The sequence below is a fragment of the Bos grunniens genome, chromosome 15, assembly GCF_055505025.1.
Source record: "Bos grunniens cultivar Pamir isolate PY7600 chromosome 15, Bosgru_T2T1.0, whole genome shotgun sequence".
Taxonomy (NCBI): domain Eukaryota; kingdom Metazoa; phylum Chordata; class Mammalia; order Artiodactyla; family Bovidae; genus Bos; species Bos grunniens.
The window spans coordinates 37,984,061-38,010,815 of NC_141179.1; the positions used below are offsets into that span (position 1 = coordinate 37,984,061).

At 46.6% G+C, this 26,755-nt stretch overlaps 1 protein-coding gene across 3 annotated transcripts in view; it reads right to left on the reverse strand.

The window, feature by feature from the left end:
* INSC (INSC spindle orientation adaptor protein) overlaps positions 1-26,755 on the reverse strand; it is a 138,191-nt gene that overhangs the window by 83,550 nt on the left and 27,886 nt on the right. For all 3 annotated transcript variants that reach the window (XR_015141522.1, XR_015141523.1, XM_086338369.1), the window contains exon 2: positions 17,431-17,531. Coding sequence is in view for 1 of the 3 variants with exons in the window: in XM_086338369.1 (XP_086194495.1) it covers positions 17,431-17,486 (56 nt within the window). In the remaining 2 variants the exon portion in view is untranslated. The remainder of the gene's footprint in view (positions 1-17,430; positions 17,532-26,755) is intronic.

Genomic DNA, 26,755 nt, shown 5'->3' on the forward strand with positions numbered 1-26,755 from the left:
GAGTGCAAGGCAACTACACTAGACTCTTAAAACGGAACCAACAGGAATCTCTTCTACACAGAGCCACGTTAAGAAGAAACTTTTGGGAGTAAGATCAAAATTGAGCAAGACAGAGACAACAGAGACAGAGGAGGAGATGTTCAGTCCAACGTGAAGGGCAGAACAGAGCTAGGAACCTTAGGAGGCAGATCACTATGTTTTTTGAACCCTATACAAAAACAAAAGACGATGGAGCTCTATGAAGTTAGAACAGCTTTCCTAAATGCACCCACCCCCCCGCAAATGTTCATAAATCTAATTTCACATAGAAATGAGCAACAAAAATTTATTGAAGTATCATCCCATGTACAATTATTTTAGAAATAGAATAAAGAGCAGAATAATAACAATGAGAAAATGCCAGTAGAATGTACTCACAAAACAGAAGGAAATTATAACTTACTATTTCAGTAACCATTATAAAAATGAGTTTAAATTTTTAAGAAAATTATAGATACAGAGTATACTACATAAATGAAAACAAGCATACAAAGCACATCCTAGGAAGACTGGACTTTTATTTAAAAAAAAAGAAAATCCTTTGTGCATCTAGAAATAAGTGCATGTTAACTTATGCTTGTGTACATGTTAAATTGCTTCAATCATGTCCAACTCTTTGCAACCCTATGGACTGTAGCACACCCGGCCCCTCTGTCCATGGGGATTCTTCAAGCCAGAATACTGGAGTGGGTTGCCATGCCCTCCTCCAGGGGATCTTCCCACCCCAGAGGTCGAACCTGTATCTCCTGTGACTCCTGCATTGTAGGCAGATTCTTTATTGCTGAGCCACTGGGGAAGTCCATGTTACTTATAAAGGACCAAAATTAGGCTATAATAATATTTTTAGAGCAATCCTTTTTACTAGGAAAAAAAAAAAGTAAAGTAACATACACAAAACACTAAGGGAAACCAAGGATTTTATATTTAGCCAAAAGGACGTTCAAGTATAAGAAGGAGCCCTGATTCCTGTGGCAGCAGTGGTGTTGGAAGACAATCACTCAAGAACAATTAAGATAAAATCAATAGGACTTCGATACCAAATCATAAGGATGAAGAATGACAGGAACTAGTCAAAGAGGTGACCCAGATTTTTGACTTGAGCAGATGAATGGACAGGCAAAACCAGGTCAGAAGATAGGAAGATGGGTTCAATTTGAGACTAGTTGAATCCAATGGACCTACTGTCTCTTTTTTTGAAGAGGGCTCATTCTTCTCACTGGACTCCCTCCCATCGAACTTCATTCTCCAAAATTCTGGGCACTTCCAGCCCCCAGGCAGAGTGCGTGGCCTCCATACCCTCACACGTTCAACTCTGAATATTTATTCAATAAATATTTCCTTAGTGCCTACAATGTGCTGGGAATTCTTCTAGCCACTTGGGATACAGAGTGAAAAAGCCAAAAAACATCCCTGTCCCATGGAAGGTACTTTCTAGCAGGGAAAACAGACAATAGCAATAAATTGTAATAAATTTAAAAGTGCAGAGCCATTGCAGGAGATGCAGCTCCAACTCCTGGGTCTGGTAGATCCCCTGGAGGAGGAAACGGCAATCCACTCCAGCAGTCTTGCCTGGAAAATCCCATGGACAGAAGAACCTGGCAGGCTACAGTCCATGGAGTCACAAAGGGTCAAACACAGCTAAGGACACATGCAGTACATCAAACGCAGATAATTTCTTTTCAAAAGATGTAAGAATACGTGGGGATGAGATCGTTCATGTGGGAAGCAGAAAGGTAACTGCCACTTAAAGGATCAGGGCAGGGACTCATTGAGAAGGTAGGATTTGAGTAAATGCTTCAGAGAAAACCAACCATGGTTAAATACAGGTACTGGGCATTCCAGGCAGAGGGAACAGATGGTACGAAGACCCTCTGCTGGAGTAGGCCTGGATGTTTGAGAAACGGCACAGAAATAAACACGGCTAGAATGGAGTGAACAAAGGAAAGATCAGGAAGAGGTGAGAAGGGACTCAAGCTAGATCCTGGAGGCCCCTGGAAGCCACTGCAGGCACTCTGGGATCTCACTCTGAGGAAACATGAGGATTCCTCCTGAGACATCCGAGGAGTCTTGTCATCAGATATCAGCTGGGTCTACCCGGCCCCCACACCATTCTACAACCCAACCCGGAAGACTCTCTCACTAAGGGTTTTATAAAAACAACACATAAATTAATTTAGAATGACAATCTCTGCTATGCAGTAAACTATAAATTGTTTACTAAACAGTTAATTCAAGCATAATTATTTAGGTAACAAACTGTAAATAATTTACAGTATGGTTAGGAGATTAACTTCCAGTCCCTCTTTACTAAGGCACTGGTGAACCAGTGAAGCCCAGCCAGCTGAGACCAAGGAAATGCTGCTCCCTGATCTTGTTTGTCTTCCAGCATCTTCATCGCCCTGCTGCTGACCCACGCGGGGCTGCAGCAGCACAGGCCTTTCTGTGCATTGAGGCTTTTGTGAAAGGGGCAGACAATTCTCTACCTCTCCATCCCTGACCACTCCTAGTTCACATTTTAAGGGTAGAGATGTTCTCATTTTCATTATTCATGCTAGCCATTTTGACATATGTGTTCCACAACTCTTTCTGTTAATTGAACTGTCCAGTATAACATGGTTAGAGAGTTGATCCTACTTTTCAGATATTCACAGGAGTAATGGCCCACTAATATACCTTGAAGCTAATACCAGGGAGTAATTTGTGAAGGGGACGTGGATAATGGCATTACAGTCACTCTGTCCCATCTGTTTCTCCAGGTTGTGGCTTCCACTGACCTATAGAAGGACTTGAAGGTAGGAAAGAGATTTGGATGCATTAAGTCAATTTTTAAAAAATCTGGCCTGGTTCCAAGCATGCTGTAAAGGAGATATTTTTTTAGTACCTCTGCATGCCAGGCACATATCAAGTGCTTGACGTACAGTATCTGTCTTGCACTTGTTGCAGTTGTTTAGTCTCTCAGTAGTGTCCGATTCTTTTGCAGCCCCATGGACTATAGCCTGCCGGTTCCTTGTCCGTGGGATTTCCCAGGCAAGAATATTACAGTGAGTTGCCATTTCTTTCTCCAGGGGGGTTTTCCTGCCCCAAGAATCAAACCCATGTCTCCTGCATTAGCAGGCAGATTCTTCACTGCTGTGCCACCAGGGAAGCCCGTCTTGCAGTTTTAGGATACTATTTTATCATCCCCAATTTTACAGAGGAGGAAAACTGAGACTCACCCCCACTAGTCTGTCCAGCACCTATGGGGTGCACTGCTGTTTTCTCTTTCAGAAAGCCAAAGAACAGGAATTTGTCTCCAGGTGACTATTTCCAGTCCAGGCAGCCAATTTCATGTGTACATTTCACAGCTGCCTCCTCTCTGATGATTGCAAGCCCATCTTGTTAACTTTATGAAACCCTGGCATTTTAGACGCCCTCGGAGAATGAAACTGTTGTTAGTCCTGCAGTCATGTCTGACTCTGTGTGACCCCATGAATTTAGCCTGCCAGGCTCCTCTGTCCATAGCATTCTCCAGGCAAGAATACTGGAGTGGGTTGCCATTTCCTACTCAGGGATTTCCTACATCTTCCCAACCCAGGGATAGAACCCGGGGTCTCCTGGGCTGCATGCAGATTCTTGACTATCTGAGCCACCAGGGAAGCCCCCAGAGAAAGATGCTACTAATAATCCCTGGTCTTTCTTTAACTCAGGAACAACTTATTTTTGAACCTCTTAAAAGGATACATGTATGTGTGCACACTGTCAGCACACATATAAGAACTGGCATGATGCTGCTCACAGCAAGAAAACGTGATGAGGCTCCATCACGTGTCCTCATCCCACTCCACCTCTTAACAGCTGTGTGGCCTTGCATGTGACACTTGCCCTCTCTGAGCCTCAGTTCCCTGACCTGCTCTCCCCCTCATTCCCCAACCACTGTCTCAGCCTCACCAAGTTCTTTCAGTGCCTTTCCTGAGACTTCCAGCCCCCCAGCCTTTGCAGCTGTTGATCCCTCTCGCCCTGTCTCCTCTGCACCTTGCTGGTGCCCACACATCCTTGAAATCTTGTCCCAAATGTCTCTCCTGGGGCAGGTGTCTCTGACTCCTAGATGAGCTTACCTCCCATGGGTCCTGTGTGTCTGAAGCACCCTGTCTTTCCCCCATCATGACACAGGTCTCAATTATTCAACTATCTGTTTATCCACTAGCCCAGAGGTCTCTAATCTTTCTGGTACCAGGGACCAGTTTCATGGAGGATAATTTTTCCATGGACTGGGGGTGAGGGGTGGATGGTTTCAGGATGACTCAAGCACAGTAGGGTTCCCTCTCCAATGAGAATCTGATGCCTCTACTGATCTGACAGGAGGTGGAGCTCAGGTGGTAATGCAAGCGATAGGGAGCAATTATAAATACAGATGAAGCTTCACTTGCTCACCTGTTGCTCACATCCTGCTGTGAAATCCATGTAACAGGACTTTGACTGGCATTTGTCTATTGCCCAGGGGTAGGAGACCCCTGCACTAGTCCATAGCAGGGCGGGGCTTCTGTTTGTCATGCCTGCCCTCCACGCTTCCCCTCGCACTGGACCTGATATAGTGAAAATGCTCAGTGTATATATTTATGGAACTGAATTAAGTTTAAAAATCTATCAAATGGGAATAACAATGACCTGCACTGCTGTACCGTCTCACGGGGTTATTGTGATAAGCTCCATAACCATTACTGCTAACATTTATTGAGACTGGGCCCTGGGCCAAACTACCATGGGGATGGCTTTGTGCAGATCTCACTGTGACCCTGAGGGCAGGGCGCCATAATTATCTTATTTTTACAAATGAGGAAACTGAAGCTCGGAGAGGTTACATGAACTATCAGATATCACTCAGATTGTCAGTGGCAAAGTTTGGCTCAGAACCCAGCCCATTAGACTCTAGACCCTGTCTTTTCTTAAATGCCACTCTAACCCGCCTTGTGAAGGCCATGCTCTGTGCAGGTGGCATGTTCAGGACTGTCAGGTAAAGATATAAATGCCTTCTCACATCCCCAAGCGGAGTCCTTGCTTGGCCTCAAGTTTCATGGCTGTAACACAGGACCTGAAGTATAGACAAGACGGTTTTAGCTTTATCTTTCCCACTGTATTCTCCTCTTCACTTTAAGGAGAGTATTTTCATTTGCCAAAGTGAAACATTTAGGAGAATTCACAGATCCTACATCACAGCTGCCATCCTGGTACCTCCATGGGGTTCCGGGAAAGGGAGGTGAGAGTCCAGAAGTCACCACTAGAGGGCTTCCAAGAGCAGATCTATACCATCGCTGTGGACTCTAGCCCCTAGCACCTTGACCCCCTTCTTCCACCACTGTCACAGCAGCTCCAGCCTTAGGCTGTGACCATGAGTCCTCTGTCCCTGGTTTTGGGCAGACTCCAGGCATCCTTAGGCTTTGGCTTCAAAAGGACCCTAGACGCAGAGGTCAGGAGAGGCTGCCTGTCCCACCAGGTCCTGCAGCACGTGCTGGGGCCAGGCTGGGAGCCCTAGTGCCCTGGTGTCTTCTGTGTGCATTCTCATCACCAGTCTGTTCTAAAAGCTGAGGACACAGCTGAATAGAAGAAAATCCCAGTGCTCACACAGCTCAGGCAAGACCCTGAACAGGGAAGAAAGCACTAAGAATCCAATCTGGTCATAATTGTAACAGTAGCTCATGTATTGAGTTCCAGCAATAAGCCAGGCAGTGTTCTAAGCTCTCTCAATATATTATCTCCTTAATCCTCCCCACAGCCCTGGGAGAGAAGACTGTTATTAATCTCATTTACAGACAAAGAGACTTCTTCTGGGAGAGGTCACATGTCAGTAAGTGGTGAAGCCAAGACTCAGACCCATGCTCTAGAGCACAGACCTTCTCCTCATATCAACTAAACACCACACTGAGAGGAAGAAGCTGTGAGCAGGAGAGTCTGGGATCACAGGAGACAGAGGGCCTGACTTCGCCTGGGAATATGTACACAAAGGAAATGACATTTGCCCTGGTTCTTAGAGGAGTTGGCCAGGATGACAAGGGCCAAAGGGCTTCCACATAAATGCAAAAACGCCTGGGGACACAGAAATAGTAATACAACTAGAAGTTTCACTAGACTCAATTCAGGGCCCAATGAAGGGGCCTAAGGATAGAGAGGAGGATCAGTTGATTAAAGACCTTGAATACCATGATTAGGGATTTGGATTTAATCCTGAGGGCAATTCGGAGCCACTCAAAACATATCAGAGCAGGGCAGTGACATAACTGTGCAGAGACTCAGTAGAAAAGAGACCACAGTGGATTAAATACTGTACAGGAGGTGACCTGCCAGGAGATGAAGGTTGTACAGTCGAGAGAGGACAGCAGGCTGCACAAAGACCATGGCATGGGCCAGGAAGAAGTGGATGGTGAGGCGAGGCGAGAGGATGCGAGGGTGAAGGAGGAGAAGGAGCAAGGCTGGCTCCTGGGGCCTGGTCTGGGTGCCCGGTGGTGCCCTGGCTGACGGGAAACCCATCCAGGGAGGGGTCAGTTTTCATCTTGCTTGGTTTCAGGGTGGGGCACGATGACAAGCAGGATTCACAAGGTCAGAGCAGAAGTGGGTGTGGGGCCTCACAGAGGGGTCTATCGAAGAGCCCCACGCCTTCCCAGGGAGGAGAGCAGGCCTGGAGAGCCCGGAACGGCCCCGCCACAGGCCGGTCCACTCCCAGCCGCGGTCACCGTGCCGCCACATAATGAGATGTTCTTCTCAATTTTGGAGTCCGGGGACTGCGGCTCCTTAGGGTTTGGACTGAGCATCCCATAATTGCAGAGCTCGTCAGATTCTGTGTCATTAGCTCTCCGGTTCCCAGGGCGCCACCTTTCCTACTGTATTTGCTGATTGACCCCCAAGATAAAAAGTCTGGTTGAACAGGGCAGCTCTTGCTGTGCAGTGGGGACTGTCTGCTGCCCCACACCTCGCAGCTCCCAGTGGTTGAACCATCCTCAGCTGTGAATCTGGAGCTGCCATCACACTAGACATGAAATCTTCCCATTCCTAGTACAGATGGTCTGACTTTTCATACAAAGGGAGGAAATGAAAACCAAGGTCAAAGCAGATGGACTGGCAATGAGTCACATACCCTTCATGGTGGAAATCGCCACAGTCAGGAGCTGGAGGGGCCAGGGGCCAAGACCGAGGTTGGATTTCCTCTGTCTCCTTGGTGAGCTGGAATCTGATGCTAGGAAGATGCCCCTGTGCCCGGGGAGCAGGCGGGCATCCCAGCAGTGAACCAGGCTCACAAGAGCCTGTGCAGTTCCCAGCAGAGTTCCCAAGAGCTGCCTACTCCCCCAGTTGCCCTGCTCCTTGCTTCTGGATGGTGGCCTTCCTGGACATCTGGAAGGAGGTGACTGAGCCCCCAAATCTGGGTTTTGTGGAGTCTGGCAGATTCCAAAACCCAAAGCCAGATGTAACCACAGTTATCTCCACATACCAGGCTACTGGTCAGATAGATTTTTTTAAGCTGGAATTTATCCAGGGTAGAGTTGGAGTAGGGGAAGGGAGTAGCATAGTCATATACCAAAGAATTACAGAATGAAACAATGGGTTCCCTGAGCTGTGTCTAAAATCAGAAGGAATTAACTACCCACACAGTAAGCAGGAAGAATTACCAACAATAGGACACCTTCTGGGAACCAAGAACTCTCTCCTTCAGCCCACACAGTGGTTCGATGGTTGGTGATTACCCACCCATTATACAGAGGTAAAAACTGAGGCTTAGAAGCATTACTTAACTCGCCTAAGACCTCACTGTTAATAATCATAATGAAGTTAGAATTGAGTGCTTATTAAATTCTGGACACTGTGCTAAATGCTTGGTCCAATCTTAATTATTTACTTTACCCTCAAAATAGACATACACAGACTACTGTGTATAAAATAGATAATTAATGAGAACCTATAGAGCAGAGGGAATTCTACTCAATGTTCTGTGGTGACCTAAATGGGAAGGATATCACAAAAAAAGAGGGGATATATCTATATATACAGCTGATTCAATTTGGTGTACAGCAGAAACTAACACAACATTATAAAGCATCTACATTCGGTAAAAATTAAAACAAACAAACAAAAACAATCCAGTGAAGGTCACGTAACTGAGATTTGGGAGGTGAAGTAACTAGGCCAAGATCTCAAGGTGGAGATCTTGAGTTAAGTGGAAACAAGAATTTATGCAGTCTGAGACCAGAGCTTTGCTCTTACCTAAATAGTATGTTTTTTAACAGTCTTCAGCAATTTGAATCCATAGCTGGGGCTCAATCCATATTCTTTCTCCCATGTTAAACCGTTCTTACATGACTATCAATGCCTTTTTTTCATAAATATATGTATGGGCTTCCCAGATGGCGATAGTGTTTAAGAATCTGTCTGCAATGCAGGAGACCTGGGTTTGATCTCTGGGTTGGGAAGATCCCCTGGAGAAGGGAACAGCAACATATTTCAGTATTCTTGCCTGGAGAATCCCATGGACAGAGTAGCCTGGCAGACTACACTCCATCTGGTGGCAAAGAGTCGGACATAACTGAGAGACTAACACTTCCACTCTCTTGCATGTATACATATATCCTCTCCCTCTTGAGTCTCCCTCCAACTCCAACCCCCATTCCATCCTTCTAGATCATCACTGAGCTGAGCTCCACGTGTTATACAGAAGCGTCCCACTAACTGTTTTACACATGGTACTATATACATGTAAACTGTATTCTGTCAAGTCGTCCCCTCCTCCCTTTCCCCTCTGTGTCCACAAGTCCCTTCTCCGTGTCTGTGCCTCTCTTCCTGCCCTGCAAAGAGGTTCATTGCTACCGTATATAAGTCTTTTTAAAGCTTATGATCATTTAAAGACCACAGTATGCCTAGTCATTTTTCAAATCCTGCCTTATTTCCTTCTGAGACAGAATGAGGTGTATGTTATTTAAATTCAGGACAGAACTACTGGGCCACTGGCCCCATCATCACAGATCTCTGACAAGTTTGCACCAGAAGAACTGCCAGAGTGGGAAGCCAGGGAGGTGGGGCAAAGTGAGGAGTGCCCTTCTGAGGACTCTTCCCCATCCTTGCTCTGCCTCTGCTCCTGCCCCTCGGGCATCCTGCCTCACTCTTCAAAGCCCATCACTGGGGGAAGGTAACAGCACCACACCATTCAGATGCCAGAGGGAACAGCTTTCCGCAGTCCAGCAGACCCATGCCCTGGCCCCTAACTTCTGATATCAATGTCTCATTGCCAGATAATCCTGTAGGTCTGGCATCCAGGGTTCCCCCAAAACACCGGGGGGCAATAGTTTATGGAAATCTCTGTCTACATTCTTGTTGGCTCCTTTTAAATTCTTTTCACTCAGACTGAAACTTCAATTATTCCTTCTAAGTCTGAAATTTCGATCTGCCTTATTCTATTCTACCTGCTAATGTGAAGCGGAGACTTTTCTGTAAAAGAATACTTTTCTATGCCAAGAACACTTGGTAATGACCTCCAAATTCCACTGAGCATCCCAGTGGGCCAAGCTAGGTGCTGGGATTATATAGGAGAGATAGTGAGAATGTGATCTCCAAGAGGGCAGGACCTTCCATCACAGTGTGACATGATCCTTGGACCTCGCACAGCACCTGGCGTGTCATAAGCACTCGACGAACATTTGCTGAATGAATAAATGAACGGTTTTAAATAAGCAATTATGGCTCAGTATGTTCCATGTGGCATTTTGAAGTAATCATAAGGAATTTTGGGAGCACAGAGAAGTTCAGCTCAAGCTAGGGGATCTGAGAAAGTGTCCCAGGCTAATGCTAGAAGGATGCCTTCAAGTGTACTAGAAGCAGCAGAGTTGGAAGGCGACAGGATTTCAAACAGAGGAACCAGCATGTGCAAAGCAGTGGAGACATGGAGCTGCATGTTGGGAAGATGGCGAGTTGCTAAGAGGAGTCAGAGGGGTGGAATGGACTCAGTCAAAAGTAAGAACTTCAAATCAAGAAGCGTGTTGGAATGCTGGGATTCATGGATTTATCTGTATTTTATTCCAGCGAAGCTGGGTGCTCTATACCCACCCCCTCATAAAGCACTTCTCCAGGCTATACCATGGGGCTTCCATAAAACCTGGACAAGGCACACCCTCAGATGCTGGAAGGGGCTCCCAAACTAAAATGTCTTACAATTTCCTTCCCAGCTACAAGGCCAACACAAAACCTTTTCATGCTTTTCACTGAAAGGAATAAGACCTTGCTTGTTTTGGTCAATGAGATTCTTTCACAGCCCTGAGGCACTAAAGTGGGATCCTTTTTGTCCAGAAAAGGGAAAAGACCATCCAAAACTCACTCACAAAGTCCTAAAACATTAGCACTGGAAGAGTCCTTGGGAAACTTTTGCCTACCTCCTCATCCTCAGATGAAGAAAACGAAGCTCAGAGAGGGAAATGATTGTCTGCAGACACAGAGCAGGTTAGTGCAGAACCAGGGCTGGGAAGGAAGGAAGGGAGGAAGGAAGACAGGGTGGGAGGAAGGCCAGCCTCTGGCCCCTGGTCACTGCTCCCCACTGCACCGTGCTCTCCTGCAAGACATTAAATGATGAAATCGCAGAGACATTTTTTCCAATGAACATAAAACCAAAAGATTAAAAATATTTCTGAATTGCTATCCTTTAGGAGAAGAAAAAGTCTCTCCAACTATCTGACTCTTCAACCAATTAAATCTTTGGCTGCCACTCAGAAACAGTATTTAAATTAATCAAGGTAAAACTTTAGCTTATCCTTTCCCTCCATGAGGCAGTTTTCTACCATAAAGAATGAAAACAGCTTGCTTGGAGAAAGGAACAAACTTTGAGCTAAGGAATTAAATTTCTCACAGTCACCTGAGACGCCTCAGTGGTTAGTCACTTGTCATTTATTAAACATTTATTCATTCAACAACCAGTTTTTGAGCTTCTTTCGTGTGCATTTTAACCACAGGAGCACAAATATGAATCAGAAATGACTGACCCTCAGGATATTTATTGAGTCAGAAGAATGACATTTACATAATTCATTATAGTTCTACTCATGGCCTGGCCCAAAGTAAGTTCTTAGCCTAAAGTAAATTTCATTCAAATGAACGGGTGAATGAATGAAATTGAAATCTATTACAGATCACTGCTAATAAGAGGATTCCACTGGAGCTAGGACACAGAGCTGTTAGAAATCACTGGAGGCTAGCTGGGATAATAAACTTAAGAAACACAGCTCAGGGAAGGCAGGACTCCACAGAGAGCAGCAGGGGGCCTGAGAGTATTATAGCAGCTCCATTCCCCTCTCTGGGTCTCAATTTCCCCATCTCGTAATACAGGGAGCTCTAAGGAAACTTCCAGCAACAACATTCGATGCCTCTATGATCCCAGTTCCCGGCACTATAAGGGATTTTAAATCCAACCTCCTCTCTTAAAAATGGAATCATTATTCCTATGTCTTTACAAGGTCACACCCTACGTTTCTGTGGATTTCTCTTGGGAGATGGGAGAAGGAAGGGAATTTGATTCTAGCCTTCCTTTAGGTTTAAACAGGAAAATATCCAATTATCCCATTGACAATTACAGTCTGCACATTTCACCGCGGGCACAGAAAGCAACCGGCAGCAGAAAACCAGCCGCAGAGCAAGGGCGTACACATGCAAGCCATTATCTACTTGGAGACAGGCTGGCCCGCGACAGCCTCACTGGCTCAGGGAAGCTGGGCGGGTCCTCGCCAGCAGCCCAGGGGTGACCCAGGAGGCCGCCGGCCTGCCACAGGCTTCAGCTGACTCATCTCAGACTCCAGGCTGAACAGAAACCTAGTGAGACATCTCTCCCTCCCAGTGAGACATCCCAAAGAAAAGACCCCGGTTGTATACTTGCTTCCAATCCAAGCCTGATCACTTGAGATAAATTAACAAGTTCCACAAGGAAAGGCACCACATCTGATTCAGTCACCATCATGTCCTTAAGCACACAGCCCCATACAGAGACGTGATCTGCACTTAATACGTACTTGTAGAGAAATTTTGTGGAAGACTTAATGAATACTAATGAATAAGCGGGGCTTCACTGGTGACTTGGCAGCAAAGAACCCACTTGCCAATGCAGGAGACATGGGAGACACGGATTCAATCTCTGGGTTGGAAGATTCCCCTGGAGAAGAAAATGGTGATCTACTCCAGTATTCTTGCCTGGAAAATCACATGGACAGAGGAGCCTGGTTACAGTCCATGGGGTCACAAAGAGTCAGACACAACTCAGCAACTAAACAAAGACAACAATGAATAAACAACCACCTGAATGAATGAATGAATGAATGACTTCTTCATGTGATGCCCTCAAGAACATCATGGAAAAGACAGCTGGAATAGAGTACTGGCTGGCACTCAGGTTCAAGCACCATCTGAGGACATGTATCCTGGCTCTGTTCTTTGTCAGCCTGTCCTGGACAAGTAAGCAGCTTCAGCTCCTCAAGCCTCAGTTTTCTCATGGGACGGACGTTGTATGTGGCATCTGGGTTCTTCCTCAAAGGAAAGACTTGCTGTCCCCAGCTGGCAGGACTTTCAGAGCTACCTTACCTGAGGTCATGCTCTGCCCAAAGTCGCCCACTCCGACAGAATGAAGGTGGGATATGAAGGTCCTGGCCTGTCTGGCCAATGAACAACTCTGATCCCAAAGGTCCCTGTGAGGTCAGCTGAGTTGTCATCAAGCCGGCATCACAGCTCACCATCTGCACCCTGCCCCCACCCCACTCCCACACCACCGGCCATGCCTGCTTCCTTCCTTTCCTGCCACAAGTGTCAATCCCAAAGGCACTCCCTAATGACCATCCTGGACTCTCAACCCCATCTCAATGACTGCTTCCCAGGGAACCCAACCTATGGCCCCCTCATTAGCAAAACAGAGATAATAGTAAGTATACACAAGGGCTGTGATGAGGACTGAGTGAATTGCTATGTGTAAAAGCAACCAGCTCATAGCAAGTGCTGAATGAGAGTGAGCCAATTTTGTTACGGGGGTTAGTAAAGTCCTTTCATCAGTATTCCCACCCTCACAAGCAGTAAACCAGAGAGAAAATGTCAGTGTCTCAGCTTGATCTGTGGGTAAGAGAAGCAATGAAAGGGAGGGAGGGTGGGAGGGAGGGGGAGCGGGAGACATGTCTGGATGTGGCCCTGTGTGCATCCCTCAGACTGGCCTCCAGTCCACCCTGCAGGAACCGCACCATAGAGACTGTTAATTCAAAGGCCTGGGCCTCCTGCAGAAGAGGAGGCACGATGATGGCAGGCACAATCCTGGGAGCAGGCAGACAGGTGGCAGCACCCTGACCACCATGTCTGGATCCCCGAACCACTACCACCCAGCTCAGAGCCAACAGCAAGAACTGATGTACCAATCGTAGAGATGGGAGCCCAGAGACCTGAGAAGAACAAAATCAGCTAGAGACACAGCACCACAGTCTCTAGCTACCCAGAGAGCCGATCTGCTGTCCCCTTTACTCCCAGCAATAAATTCATGAACTTCTGGGGAAGTATCTGAACCTAAGCTTGCAAGGGTTTTTACTGCTGAGGGAGGGAGATTGGGGGTGGGGGATGCCTTACTGTTACCAGGATGGCCTTGTAAAATGTATGTTGGCACCCAGAGGCCTAGAGAGACCTTCCTTCTTAGACCCCAGCACTTAGACGACCTTTTAAAGCAATGACCACGGTCACCTTGTTATAGAAGATAAAACTGGTGCTCAGACAGATTAGGCAGCAGCCAGAGTCACAGAGCTGGTAGGAAGTGGAGCTGGGCTTAGAGCCCAAGTCTGATCCCAAGGCTTATATGCTTTCAACATCTTCAGGTTCCTACATTAAAGTTTTCAAGAATAGGGTCCTGTTCTTTGGCTTGTTTATTTTATTTTATCGCTTTTCTAAAATTTATTTTTAATTGGAGGATAATTGCTTTATAATACAGTGTTGGTTTCTGCCATATAGCAACATGAATCAGCAGTATGGGCTTTTTATTATTATATTATTTTTTAAAATATGAAAACCTCCCAGGATATTCAGACATGGTCATAGTTGACAACCATCACACCCCCTCCTATCACCCAATTCAGTTCACAATCCCAACCCCTGGCCTCAGACACCTCTGTTCCCCACCTTCTGTACTCTTCCAGGAGCCAATACCTAGAAAAGCTCTTCTGATGCTATTTACTCAAAAGGGTCTCAAACACCAAAGGTCTAACCCAGGCTGTGGGATGATCCCATGCAACTTGACAATATTTATTTACTTTGTACACCGATGTGAACAATGGCACTCCAGAGTGAAATTCAGGCTCAGTGGAACACAACAGAAAGAAGTCAATTATCCAGCATTAATTATTTATCTGGAGACAATAACCATGGTGTTATTCCCCACGAGAGAGGCCTCTGCAGCTTGGAACAAGAGGAAAGAAGAGGCGGCTGCTATTGTCTGCTCATAATGAAGCATCAGATTGGACAAATGAATTCCTCTGACATGCTGTAAATACACATGAGCCCCAACAGTGAATGTGGCCCAGGTACACACTCCAGAACACAGACAATTAACAGGGTGGTAGATGATTAATAGGATTATATTCCCCCACTGTTCTGGGTAGGCCTGGCCTGGCAATATGAGATTGTGATGACAGTAAAGGCGCTGCCACCTTCTCTCTGCAGCCTGCCTCCCCTACCAGAATAATAAGACTGAAGACATTCTAAACAAACAATTTTGCAGGTTGCAGTGTTTGTGGAATCATGTTAGTCTGGTATTTTCCTCCCAAGGTATCAATATTTGCTGTACAATGTCAGTTAGAAAGCCTGTCTCGACTCCAAAAGCATAATGATCTGATTCCTAAATCATTTTTATGTAATTTAATTTTCTCTTATTTTTAAAAATTCTGAGGAGCTTGGAAGAGAGAGACCAGTGGTTCCCAGGGGCTGACAGAGTTCCAGAATGTGATCTACCTTGGCTCATATTCTCTACTCCAGGGTCTTATTCTTTATCTAAAGGAGATGGTAATATTGATTGAGCAGTTCCTATGTTTCAGACAGGCACTTTGTATATTATCTCTTTTTTTAATCTTTGGATTTATTTTCAAGCATTTTCTTCTACACAAAAATAAAGCATAATAGCTATTTGCATACAGCAACAATTTGTTGTTCAGTTTATATGTGAATAGTAACAACATATACATATTAAAGGCTCATCACAACCCGATGATGTAAGCATAAATATCTCTATTTCATTGATCAATAAACTGAAGCCCAAGGTTATAGCTAATAAGCAGCAGAACCAAGAATCAATTTTTGTGGGGGGTGGGGGGGGTCAAGATTCCTAACCACTGTCCTAAACTGCCCTGTGATGTCAGTTTCCCGAACCCCAGCACAGGCTCTGGTCTAACAATTCCAACCCTGTGAGATCTGTAGAGGGGTCCCAAAGCCCTATTGCCACAGATGTTGCTACTCATCTGAGTATACGGTTTTCAACCTGGGCAGGACAGATGATGGAAAGACAGATTCCTCTGCATCTAGAACACTTCTACTCTTTTCTGACTATAAAATATTAGGCTGATGGGAGTGTCTGCCCATGATTTCTTATTTTCTCAAAGAGGTAACTTGCCTATAGTAAGGGGTCAAGCGAAGTATTTCTAGAAGAACCCCCTAAGATCACCTACATGAAGAGACACAGAGGGCCTCCAACATGTAGCAGGCACACAATAAACAAGGGCCCTTCTTATATAGCTCTCACCTGATGGCAGACGTTTTGCATGTATTATTAGCTCATTTAATCCACACATCAACCTTATGTCTAGATACTATTATTACCCCTGTTTTATACATGAGGGAGCCAAGAAGCCATGGGGTTGAGGAGTTCACATAAAACCACACAATTAGTTGAAGCCAGTCAGTCATGTGTTCAGAGGTGATAACATCTGCTCAAATCATGAAATCCCATCTCTGAGACTATGCATGTATCCTTACAGGTTTGCATCACACCATCTCTGAGCTCTACCTTACAGTCCACGTGGAAAAATATTTGGGTCTCATATTACACCTTACTCCCAGTGTCAGGCCACACAGGAAATTCTTAACTGCATTTCTAACAGTGTTCTCAGCCCTCAGGAATGTTCATCTTCTTAAACCTCTTTATGATAATGGCTTTGGGGGAGCAGACCGATACTGTCATAGAGATTAATCCAACTCCAGTAGACTCTTAGCAAATATTTAATAAATCCTTCTGATTTTAAAAGCAATACACACACACACCCAAAATACTCAAAAACAGAACAAACAATGTAGCAATGAATGCTGTACATAGTTGAAGCCCCTATAATTCAAGCGGGGGTTGAAAAGAGAGATTAGATGGTAGTGGTATCAGAATATTTTTGTAGGCCAAAATGTTTGTTTGGGTCTTTCCATAATATTGGATGGAACAATCTGAATGAACTTTTTGGCCAACCCAATATATAAAGCAATAAAAAACAATGATTTAACAACCTTGGAAGGGCTACTTGGATTCTGCTGCCTCAAAACAGTCCCATCAAAATGTCTAAGCAAGAAGTGAGAGGTTAAGAGGAAGCTCTGAGCCTCAAACTGCAAAGTTCCTCCACAGACCAAACCTAAGTTAGAGTGACCCACCATTCCGGTTTGCCCAGGACCGAGGAGTTTCCAGGGACATGGGATTGTCAGTGCCAAAATCAGCACAGTACCAGGCAAACTGGGATAGTTGCCATCAGAGATTTGCTGCCCTGGTGCCTCAACCTTTGCTTCTGTCTAGGGCCACCAGGACCAGTCAGTCAGATCTCCACCTGCCTCCCCGTCCCCTTCACCCGTGTGAAGGCAGCTCTGGAACCCTAGATCTTCCTTCGCCCATCATCCAGGCCTCACTCCCTGCTTGGTGTATTCTTTCCTCCCCCTCACCACACTGCCCAACTCAGGGCAACAAGCGTTTCCCAAGGATCAGCTCTGTGCCCACTCCTCCCACTGGTGTTTCGAGAGAAAGACATCTAATGGTAGTCTGATGTCTTCCAAGAGGCTTGGAGAGGCCAAGTCCCCCCAGTGGCTCCAACCTCCTGTCGCTAACAGAATCCAGAGCTTCCTTTGGGGCCCCTTCTGTGAGCAGCACTTCCCACTTGATCCTTTGCTTCATTGTCTGCTTGGATCTTAAAGTAGCCCCTTGGGGCAGGATGTGGCTGACTCCTCTGTGTCTCAGAGCCCAGTTCCATTTGTATTTGCTGAGTGACTGCAGTATCCCAGATACCTCATCCTAAGCCTCCTCCCAGCACAGTGTGCTGAGAGATGGGGCCACCTGCAAACCCTAGGGTCCTGGGTCTGGGCCTCTGCCAGAGTCCAGATGGGGCAGGCCAGGCCCTGAGACACAGCAGTGGGACTTACCGCTGACCCGGCAGAGGGATGGAGTCCAGGTGGCGGCCTCCAGGCAGTGCCATCATGTTGATGCCAATCCGCAGCAAAGCCTGCCGACAGCGATCGGGGCCCTACAAACAGAAGGCAGGATGGGGTCAACCAGGGCCCCCAAGTGAGGAGGCCCAGTCATTTCCTCTCCCAAATCCTGGCCACAGGGGGTCATCTTATGTGTGGAGAGAAGGCCCCCCAGCCCTCCTCTGCTGTTTGAATCACTGACCTCACACTCCATGCAAGACTCAGATCTGACCTTGATTCTAAGTCCCTGATGCACCATCAACCCCTAGAATTTTTCTTAGGTTTCATCGCCAAACACATACTTAACCCATTTTGCTTTGTACCAAATGTTGGGACATACAGACCAGCAAATATTGCAGGAAATATTTATACTTTAAAAGTTTGTAGTTTACCTGAAATTCACATTTTACCGGGCACCTTGTACTCTTGGCTAAATCTGGCAACTCTGCATACTAATTCCTTAACCATATACTGTCACAGTACTGGGTTCTTCACTTTGCTTATGTCTGGGAAATGTGACCCTGTAATGGCACGGTGGTTGCTTCCCCAAATCTGTTCCACTTTAGATGATGTCATTTCACCCAAACTGCCAGGAATTGGTTCAGCGATAGGCATGTGACCCAATTCAAGCCAATGAGCCATGAAAGAACGGTTTCTAGGAAAAATTTACTTTCTCCTTAACTGCAAGCCAGTCGCAAGGTGAGATAGTATCTCTCCCACTGAACCTGAACAAGGAAGCACATCACTCCACAGCTGCCAGAGACTACCTGGCCATCGAGAAGGGACCCAGCTAGAGAAGAAAGTGGATGCACACAGGGAAAAACCTGCATCCTTGATCACGGAGCCACTGAATCAACCAGTGCTGGGTCTGGCCCACCTCTGGGCTTCCCAGTATGTAAGATAGTAAAGTTCTTGTCTCAGTGAGGATTCTGGTTCGATAAATAGTCTAATAAATAAAAGTGATCCAGGTTCCGGGGCCTCCAGTCCCAGCACTGAGCACCTACTTGGTTTGCCTGTGCCTCACAGATTAGACCAACTCAAATAGTGTCCTTCTTCCTCCATAAAATCAGCTGCCCACCTGTTGTCTCCTGCCTCGCCTGTCCTTTCCCACTCCTCTCTCTGTCATCTCCTTTTCCAAGCCAATAAGAAGCCCTCCTTGGTGAAAATAAAGATTCTGTCCCCTTCATCTGAGTAAAGCAATAGTCAAGACAGGGTTGACTGTCACCTATCATGTTCTGAGCTTGAGAACAACTGATCAAGACCCTCAGAGAAAACACAGGCATGAACTTGTGGGAGGATACAGCTGAGGAGGGCAGCAACTGAGGTCCAGAAAAATTAAACTCTTATGGTTACAAGTGACCCTTATGAGAGAAGAATGGAGGAGGACTTTAATTAATAGTGATGTGGCTGGACATGAAGTACCCCTTGTGATGAGTGCTCAGTCATGTCCAACTCTTTGCAACTCTATGGACTATAGCTCACCAGGTTCCTCTGTCCATGGAATTTTCCAGGCAAGAATACTGGAGTGGGTTGCCAATTCCTACTCCAGGGGATCTTCCCAACCCAGGGATCAAACCACATCTCCAGCATCCTGCATTGGCAGGCAGATTTTTTACCACTGTGCCACCTGGGAAGCCCCCTTGTGATGCTTGGAACAAAACACAAAGAGTGAATCTGAAAATATAGGGAGGCAGGAGCCCAGAACAAATTAGGGCTTTAGATAATTCCAGAGATTCACTTCCACTGCCTGCTCCCTGCTCTTTGGGCCCCACTAGACTGTGAGACCGTGGAGGGCAGGAACCACTTGGTTCTAAGGGCTGGGCACTTAGCAAACATTCGATATGTCTATAGAAATAATGAGTGGAGTGAATTCTTAATATATTTATGTTGAGCCCTAATTCTTCATCTGCAACAGAGAATAATAGTATCTGTTTTACAGGGCTATTATAACAATGACATAGGGTAAGGAATGCAGAAATGTCAGGCCAGGTGGAGAGCTAAATAAATAGTTATTATTATGTCCTAAGAGTCTGTGGTGTGTTCAGCCCTGTGGTCAGCTTTGCCGGGGGAGATGCTATTAAACACAGCATCTAAAGAACCCAGGACAATAACAGTGCTCCATGAGGGCTCTTTATCATCAGGAGCATCACAATTTTTATTACTTTCATTATTTTCATTATTGAGAAGGTATATTTTTGGAACCCAGTGAGTCAGCAACCTGAAAAGAAAGGCACAAAAGAAAAAAAAAGCTAGAAACAACAAAATGAGGTATTTGTTCCCTTTTCGATATCTCTGATGAAAGAAGCAAAAAGGGAAATACCAGCATCTCAGAGTGAATGCTCTGACGTGATCAGAGCACAGTGAGCTAGCAGATCTTATTTTAGCTCCATCTTCATCATGGAGAAGAAAGGGGCAAAGTAAAAGTTAAAGAGGAAATCAGCTTAAGGCAGGTGACACTAAGGGAAATTTAAGGACACACAAAGCTCCAAGCCCCTTGAAAGTGTGAACGAGTTAGGATTCTGTGAGCACACCCATGAACATTAGAGAACCCGTCTAGATCTGATCAAGTTGTATCTGAGGGACGCTGAGAAAGGGTCCCTGAAGGCAGGAGAATGTTCTGACTTTCCAAGAGATTCTAGAAACACTTGGTGACCACAAAATTCTAAAACAGATTCCTAATCACTGATCTGTGAGCCCTTTAGGCAGAAGCCAGCTAGAGCCCAGATGGAACAAATCATGCTCAGACAATTTCTTCCTTTTCATTAGAAACCACTGGGCTCTCAGCTGAAGGGGGATGCAATAAACCTAATATATCTTGATTTTGTTGAAAGACCCAGTTGAGATATCCTCATTGCCCTATTTCATCCACAGCCTTTCAGGAGCTAGGCCAGTGGAGGCTGTCTGCTAACGAAACCTTGGTTCACATGACTATGCACGTTCCCAGAGGCTGGAGAGCCTGCTTAGGGACATCCAGGCAAGACATGTATCACTGCCCTCTGCATAGACTATTTTATTCATGCCTCCTTTCCCCAGTGGGACAAACTCCTGGATGTCTGAAGCCCCATCTTGCTCAGTGAGAAGCTGGGCACCTACATGGTGAAGCTGAGATGGTGAGTCAGATAAGTTTTCAGAGGAGCCACAGCTCATAATCACTGGGGACGGGGAACAAGTAAGGGCATATCTAGAAGATGCATGTGTGCTAAGTCGTTTGTTGTATCAGACTCTTTGTGACCCTAAGGACTGTAGAAGGCCAGGCTCCTCTGTCCATGGGAATCTCCAGGCAAGAATATTGGAGTGGGTTGCCCTGCTCTCCTCCAGGAGAGCTTCCTGATCCAGGGATCGAGCCCACGTCTCTGACATCTCCTGCACTGGCAGGCAGGCTCTTTACCACTAGAGCCACCTGGGAAGATCTGGAAGATGAAATGGGGACTATCAAGAATAAGCCTAGTTGATGTTTATAAAGTGCAAAGAATACTAATAATTGCTTGTATCATTTTGAGTGTGTACTATGTTCCAGGCACCTAAGAGCTTCATATAGTATTAGCACCTTTAAAACTATCAGCATCCCTCTGTGATGATAAGACCTCTGAAATTCAGTGGAAGCACGTGCACTGCCCCAGATCACACAGCTAGTAGGTGACAGAGGACCGGTCTCTGGGTTTTATGATCAGACAGGAGGTGAGGTGCTGCAGCAGGTGAAGATGATGAGCGCAACAAAGGACTTGCAACACAAGTCCAGTGTTTGCTAACAGTAAGTCTGACTCCGTTCCCTGGGGGCCACACTCGGCCCTCACCCTTCACACACTGCAGAGCCCTCTTCCTCTCACCAGCGCCTCCCAACCCATGAGATCAGCAGCTTCACTGAGTATCGGACCTCAGTGACACGGTCAGAGGACAGAAGAGTCCTTGGAAGAAGGAAGCCCCCAAACACTGCACCAAATGGTAGAAGGAAGTGGGACACCAATGGGAGTAAGGGGAGCAGATCTCCTGTTCCTCATTGGTTGGTTCCTTTAGTGAGTCATTAGGACAAAGCTGTGGGTCTAAAGGGCCTCCCAGGTGGCACTAGAGGTAAAGAACCTGCCTGCCGATGCAGGAGATGTAAGAGATGTGGGTTCAATCCCTGGGTCAGGAAGATTCCCTGGACAAGGGCATGGCAAACCACTGCATTATTCTTGCCTGGAGAATCCCATGGACAGAGGAGCCTGCAGGCTACAGTCCATAGGGTCACAAAGAGTTAGACAATTGAAGTGACTTAGCACATGCACACGGGTCCCAAAGGGGTCAGGGGATGGGAAACGACAGTCCCAGCTAAAGTCTAAAGTGTCACCAGATTTGCAGAGAGATCCGTTTCAATCACGCAGCCTCCAGGGAGGTCTCCACAGATTGCTGGGTGGTTTCCCCCTCCCACTGACCTAAGCTGGACTCATCCTATTGAGCAGAGAGTTAGAATAGAACCCCTCCGAAGCTGCTGAGCATGTCAGGAAACCAAGAATGGACTCAAAGTAACCCCTTGGCGGTACGCCATCTGTCTTCACTGGTATTGCAGACTGAATTTAAAGTTTGGAGTCTAATAGATTTGGATTCAAATCCTGATTCCATGTCTGATAAATATGTGACCTTTGGAAAAGCATCAGTCTGCATGAATGCGATTTCCTCAATCATACCTGCCTCCCAGAAGCCTCATAAGGGTTAAATGAGATCACTCATAAAATTCTCTGATAGATAATTTAGTTCAAAATAATATATATTGTGCTTGGCACATGCTAGCCTCAGAGTAGGAGCACTCTTCCTCATAGAAGAAAGAGCTGAGAAATACTGGGATGGCCAATAAGTTCATTTGGGTTTTTCCACAAGGTGTAATGGAAAAACCTGAACACACTTTTTGGCCAACCCAATATATCTCAGGGAGAGATGCTATCTTGCTCATGAGAGATGGGAAAAGGACACAGGTAGGGGTGAGCAGGAAACAGCAAACTCCATTACCTCCACTCTCTGCCCAAGGGCCTTCTAATTCATGGGAAATCCTACCCTGGAGCTTGCAGCCTGGGTTCTGCAGGGCTCTTGGTGGTGTCTCCCCACCACAGTGGTTCGTTTACAAGAAGGATTTGAAGTCTTAAGTGTCTCTGATTTAATTCAACGCCTGCTGCGACGACTGCTCATTTGGACAGCTCATTTCTGCTCCTGCGTCCCATTAGAGGAAGCCCTTGCTCACCTCCATTTGGCTAAGGAGCCAGCTTAGGCTCTAGAGGAAATGGAAGCTATTTACAGTAAATTATTCAATTAGAACCAGGAGCAAGGCGGGGGTTGGGGGGGTGGGGGGTGCTTCTGCTGTTGTTTAATGGGCCAATCCAAGTACAGCCAAGGCTGGGCTGGGACTGTTTAATCTGAAGAATCCATTAGGGCTGTCAACAGGAGCTGGGCAGTAACTACTGTGGGAAGCAGTTAAGCTCCAGCAGCAGCACCAATAGAGAGAGGAATAGGAGCTGGGCATGGCGGTGGGCAGGAGAGGCACTGACCCAGGAATTCAGTCAAGTCCCTCCTTACACCATCCCCTATCCCCTCATTATTTCTCCTCCATGGAATTTATCACAATTGTAATTAAACAATTAACTGCGAAATTAACACTTAGCGTCTTTCTCCCTTGAGGATCCTACCAGGGGTGTGGACTAGGTCTGCCCCGTTGACGGCTCTGTCTCCTCGCCACTCCTCACCACACCATCTCCCTCCTGACACATTGCCTGGTTCATAGATCAAGTAACACTTGCTGATTGACTAGGTGAGTTCTTATTGAAGGAACTTCAGCTTCCTCACTGGGAAACCAGAGATGAAGGTACCTATTTTCACCACATGGTTATAAGAATTCAGTGAAATAGTTGGGAGGGCCTTTTGCAACCATATACACTGCATGGAAAGGGCTCTGCCTCCTAAATCCATGAGAAAGAGCCACCTGCCCCTCTCTAGTTCTTGCTGTCCTCACTGCCTGGTGGTACCTTCCCTCCCTCCCACCAGCTCTATGCTCAAGACAGATGGATGAATAGACAATCCCAAAACTGCACAAAAACTACAATAACAAGAGCTTCCCTGATGGCTCCATCAGGTGGGTAAAGAATCCACCTGCAATGCAGGAGACACAGGAGACTCAGGTTCAATACCTGGGTTGGGAAGATCCCCTGGAGGAGGAAATAACCCACTCCAGTATTCTTGCCTGAGAAATCCCATGGACAGAGGAGCCTGGCAGGCTCCATTCCAAAGGGTCGCAAAGAGTCGGACATGACTGAGCAACTAAACACACACACACAAGGGCGTGCTAAAAGGAGTCCAGAGGACCTCCAAGCAGTAGTAGGTGAGAATGGAAGGTAGGGCGAGGGGGTCATGGGAAGTTTCTCAGGACATGACCCCAAAACTGAGAGAAGAATGTGGGAAGGAGAAGGGGCAGAAAGGAAGAGTGTGCAGGCAGAGGGATGGGCGTGTGAAAGCACAGAATCCTGAGCATGATACACTTAGGGAACTTCAAGGGTTTCTAGAAAGGCTGGGGACCTCAGGGCTGGTAGTGGAGTCAGGAGTAAGCTGTCCCAGTGGCAAGGAAATACAGAAAAAAAGGGGTCACTTTCAGCTGGAGAACAGGCCAGACTTCTTAGAGGAGGAGACATCTGACCTGAGTCTTAAATGCAGAGTGGGATCTTGCCAGGTGAAGATGGGACATGACATTCAGTGCCAGGAGAGCCATGGCAAGGAGACCAGAAAATGGACCAGGTATTAGAGACTCAGGTCTCTCCTGTTGTGGGGAGGGGAGGCAGTGGGCAGAGAGGTGGGGAAGGGAAAAAAAGGAGCTGATTCCTTAGATTCTATCCTGTAGATGGTGGGCACCACTGAAGGTATATGAGCAGGAGAGTAAAATAATCAGAGTGGAATTTCCACTTCCATCATGACCAATGGAGTGGACGGGCCTCAGGGAGCAAGACCAGCAGCAGGAATTTATTCAAGAGACAAACACAAGCTCCTAGCAGAACCCCGAAAGCCCCAGGGCTGGAGAAGTAGAGACCCACAGTGGAAAGGAGGGATTCAGTGAGCTTTGTGAAGTAAGGATAATGGGTCCCCCTCCCCACTCTGGGCCTCTATGTGACTTGTCTCCCACAGGTGGCAGTAGGATCAGAGATCCTTGTGCATTGCTAGCTGTGGCGGCCAGTCTCCTGCAGCAATCAGATACTCTAAAAACCCTTATTCCCAGGGGAGATGCAAGAACTCAAGCAAGCTGCCACCAGCCCTGCTGAATGGACCAAGTCTCATGAAATATAGAGAGCACTGGCTCCCTGGAGGAGGCTCTGAGGGCCCCTCACAGCTGTCAGGCAACAGAGCCCAGCAAGTAGGCAGAACAAACCTCAGGGCTCATATTGCTGGCCTTGTCCCCTCAGGCCCTGGAAAGCCTGGCTGGACAACCCAGGTGGCCTGTGCATCACGTAGAGAGGGTCCACCAAGACTTCAGCCCTGTTCTTCAATTCTGGAGCCAGAACAATTTCAGCAAGACACAGACAAGGTCCCAAGCCTCCACCTGATTAACCTAATATGTCTATTGACACTTTCTAGCCCTAACCTGGAAAGTAACAAGAATCCCAAAGTCCTGGAAAGTAATAGGACATCGAAATTCATGGATGTACTTATGCACAAGTATGTCCGTGAACTTTACAGGAGTAAGACTAGCAACAGGAGTTCATTTAAGAGACACTTATAAGCTCCCAGAGGGACCCCATAAACCCCAGGGTCAGTCAAAATCTAGGCAGGCTTCTTGGAGGAGTTTACTTCATGGAGTATGAGAACCAATGGAAAGCATAAGAGAAGACCCCCTTATAATAATGATGATGATAAGAAAATGAGGAGTAGAGGGAGAAACACTTATTAGGTGTTTTGTATCAGGTACTCTTCTAAATGCTTTACAGTTAATCCTCAAAATAACTCTATGAATTAAGTTACTATTATTGTCCCCCATTTTCAGATGAGGAAACTGAAGCACAAAGAGCTCGGCGTGAACAGATGGCGAGACCCAGAGAGGGGAAGAAATCTGCCTGATGTCACACAGTAAGCTGAGCTATTCCTGGGGCCAGCACTCAGGTCTTTGCATTCCCATAAACTCCCCTGGGAAATCCAAAGAAGTCTTGTCCTAGTGAGAGCTCAGAGAGCCCCATCCAGGCTCAGAGTAATTTACCCTAGGAAATCGATGGCAGCACAGTTCCCCATCTGTAAAACAGGGATAGTTACAGCTGCTTCTCTCCTTTGCTGTGATTACAAAGCACAGAAGAATGGACAGTGGACAGGGAGGTTCCAGGGATTCCTGGTCTAATTTGGCTCAGCCTTGGAATGGGACAGGCAGGTTGACTCAGAAGTGTCCATGAGTCCCCCAAAGTTGGAGGAAAACAAGCCCAGAGTCGAACTTTCCTGGCTGAGGCCATGTGCCCCAATTCCTGATTAACACGACCACCCATCCCCCAAATGGCTCAACTTGTCAGAGCCAAACCCCAGCAGCCTCTCCTGAAGGAGCATATGAAGCAATCCTGCAGGGGGACACAGGCTCCTGGAGCCAGGAAAGCCATGGCTTCCCATCTTGTGACCTAGGGTAGGTTCCTTCCAGCTCTGGGGTCTCAAAGCCCAGCTGCCCATGAGAGGAGCCCCAAGCCCTGAACCACACAAGGAAACTGCAGTTACTGGCATCTGGGAGCTGTCCCTGAGCTGGTGATTTTCTAAGGGTCATAAGTAAGAAAATGGTACATCAGACCTCCAAGACCTTAAGTGGCATGCAGTCCTCAAGGGAGGCTTGGCTGGGCCTTTGAGCCACCACCATGCAGAATTCTGTTGGTTAAGAATGCAGACTGTCGGGGTTCAAATCCCAGTTCCGTCAGTTATTAGCTGTGTGACCTCGGGTATTATGTGCCCTTGTCTATAAATTGGGGTTTGTATATTGTAAAGATAAAATGCAAGGGGTGGTCCCGTCCTCATAACACTGCTGTTCAGATCGATGAGATCACATATGTGAAGTACCTGGCACCCAAGGGTGCTTGATATAAAGACTGGTTCCATTTTTCTCTTCTGATGAGGACAGTACCTAGCAGTAGGGAGGCCAACAAATAGAAGCCATTCTGCCACCTCCTGAACTATGTCAAGCTAGTCAACTGCTTCTTACTTTTTAACTTTTTAATTATTTCTTCTTACTTTCTAACTTCTGCTGATATAAATGTTAGCCAACTGCTCGAACGTTCTTCAGCTTTGATTCGCAAAAGCGAGAGTCCTC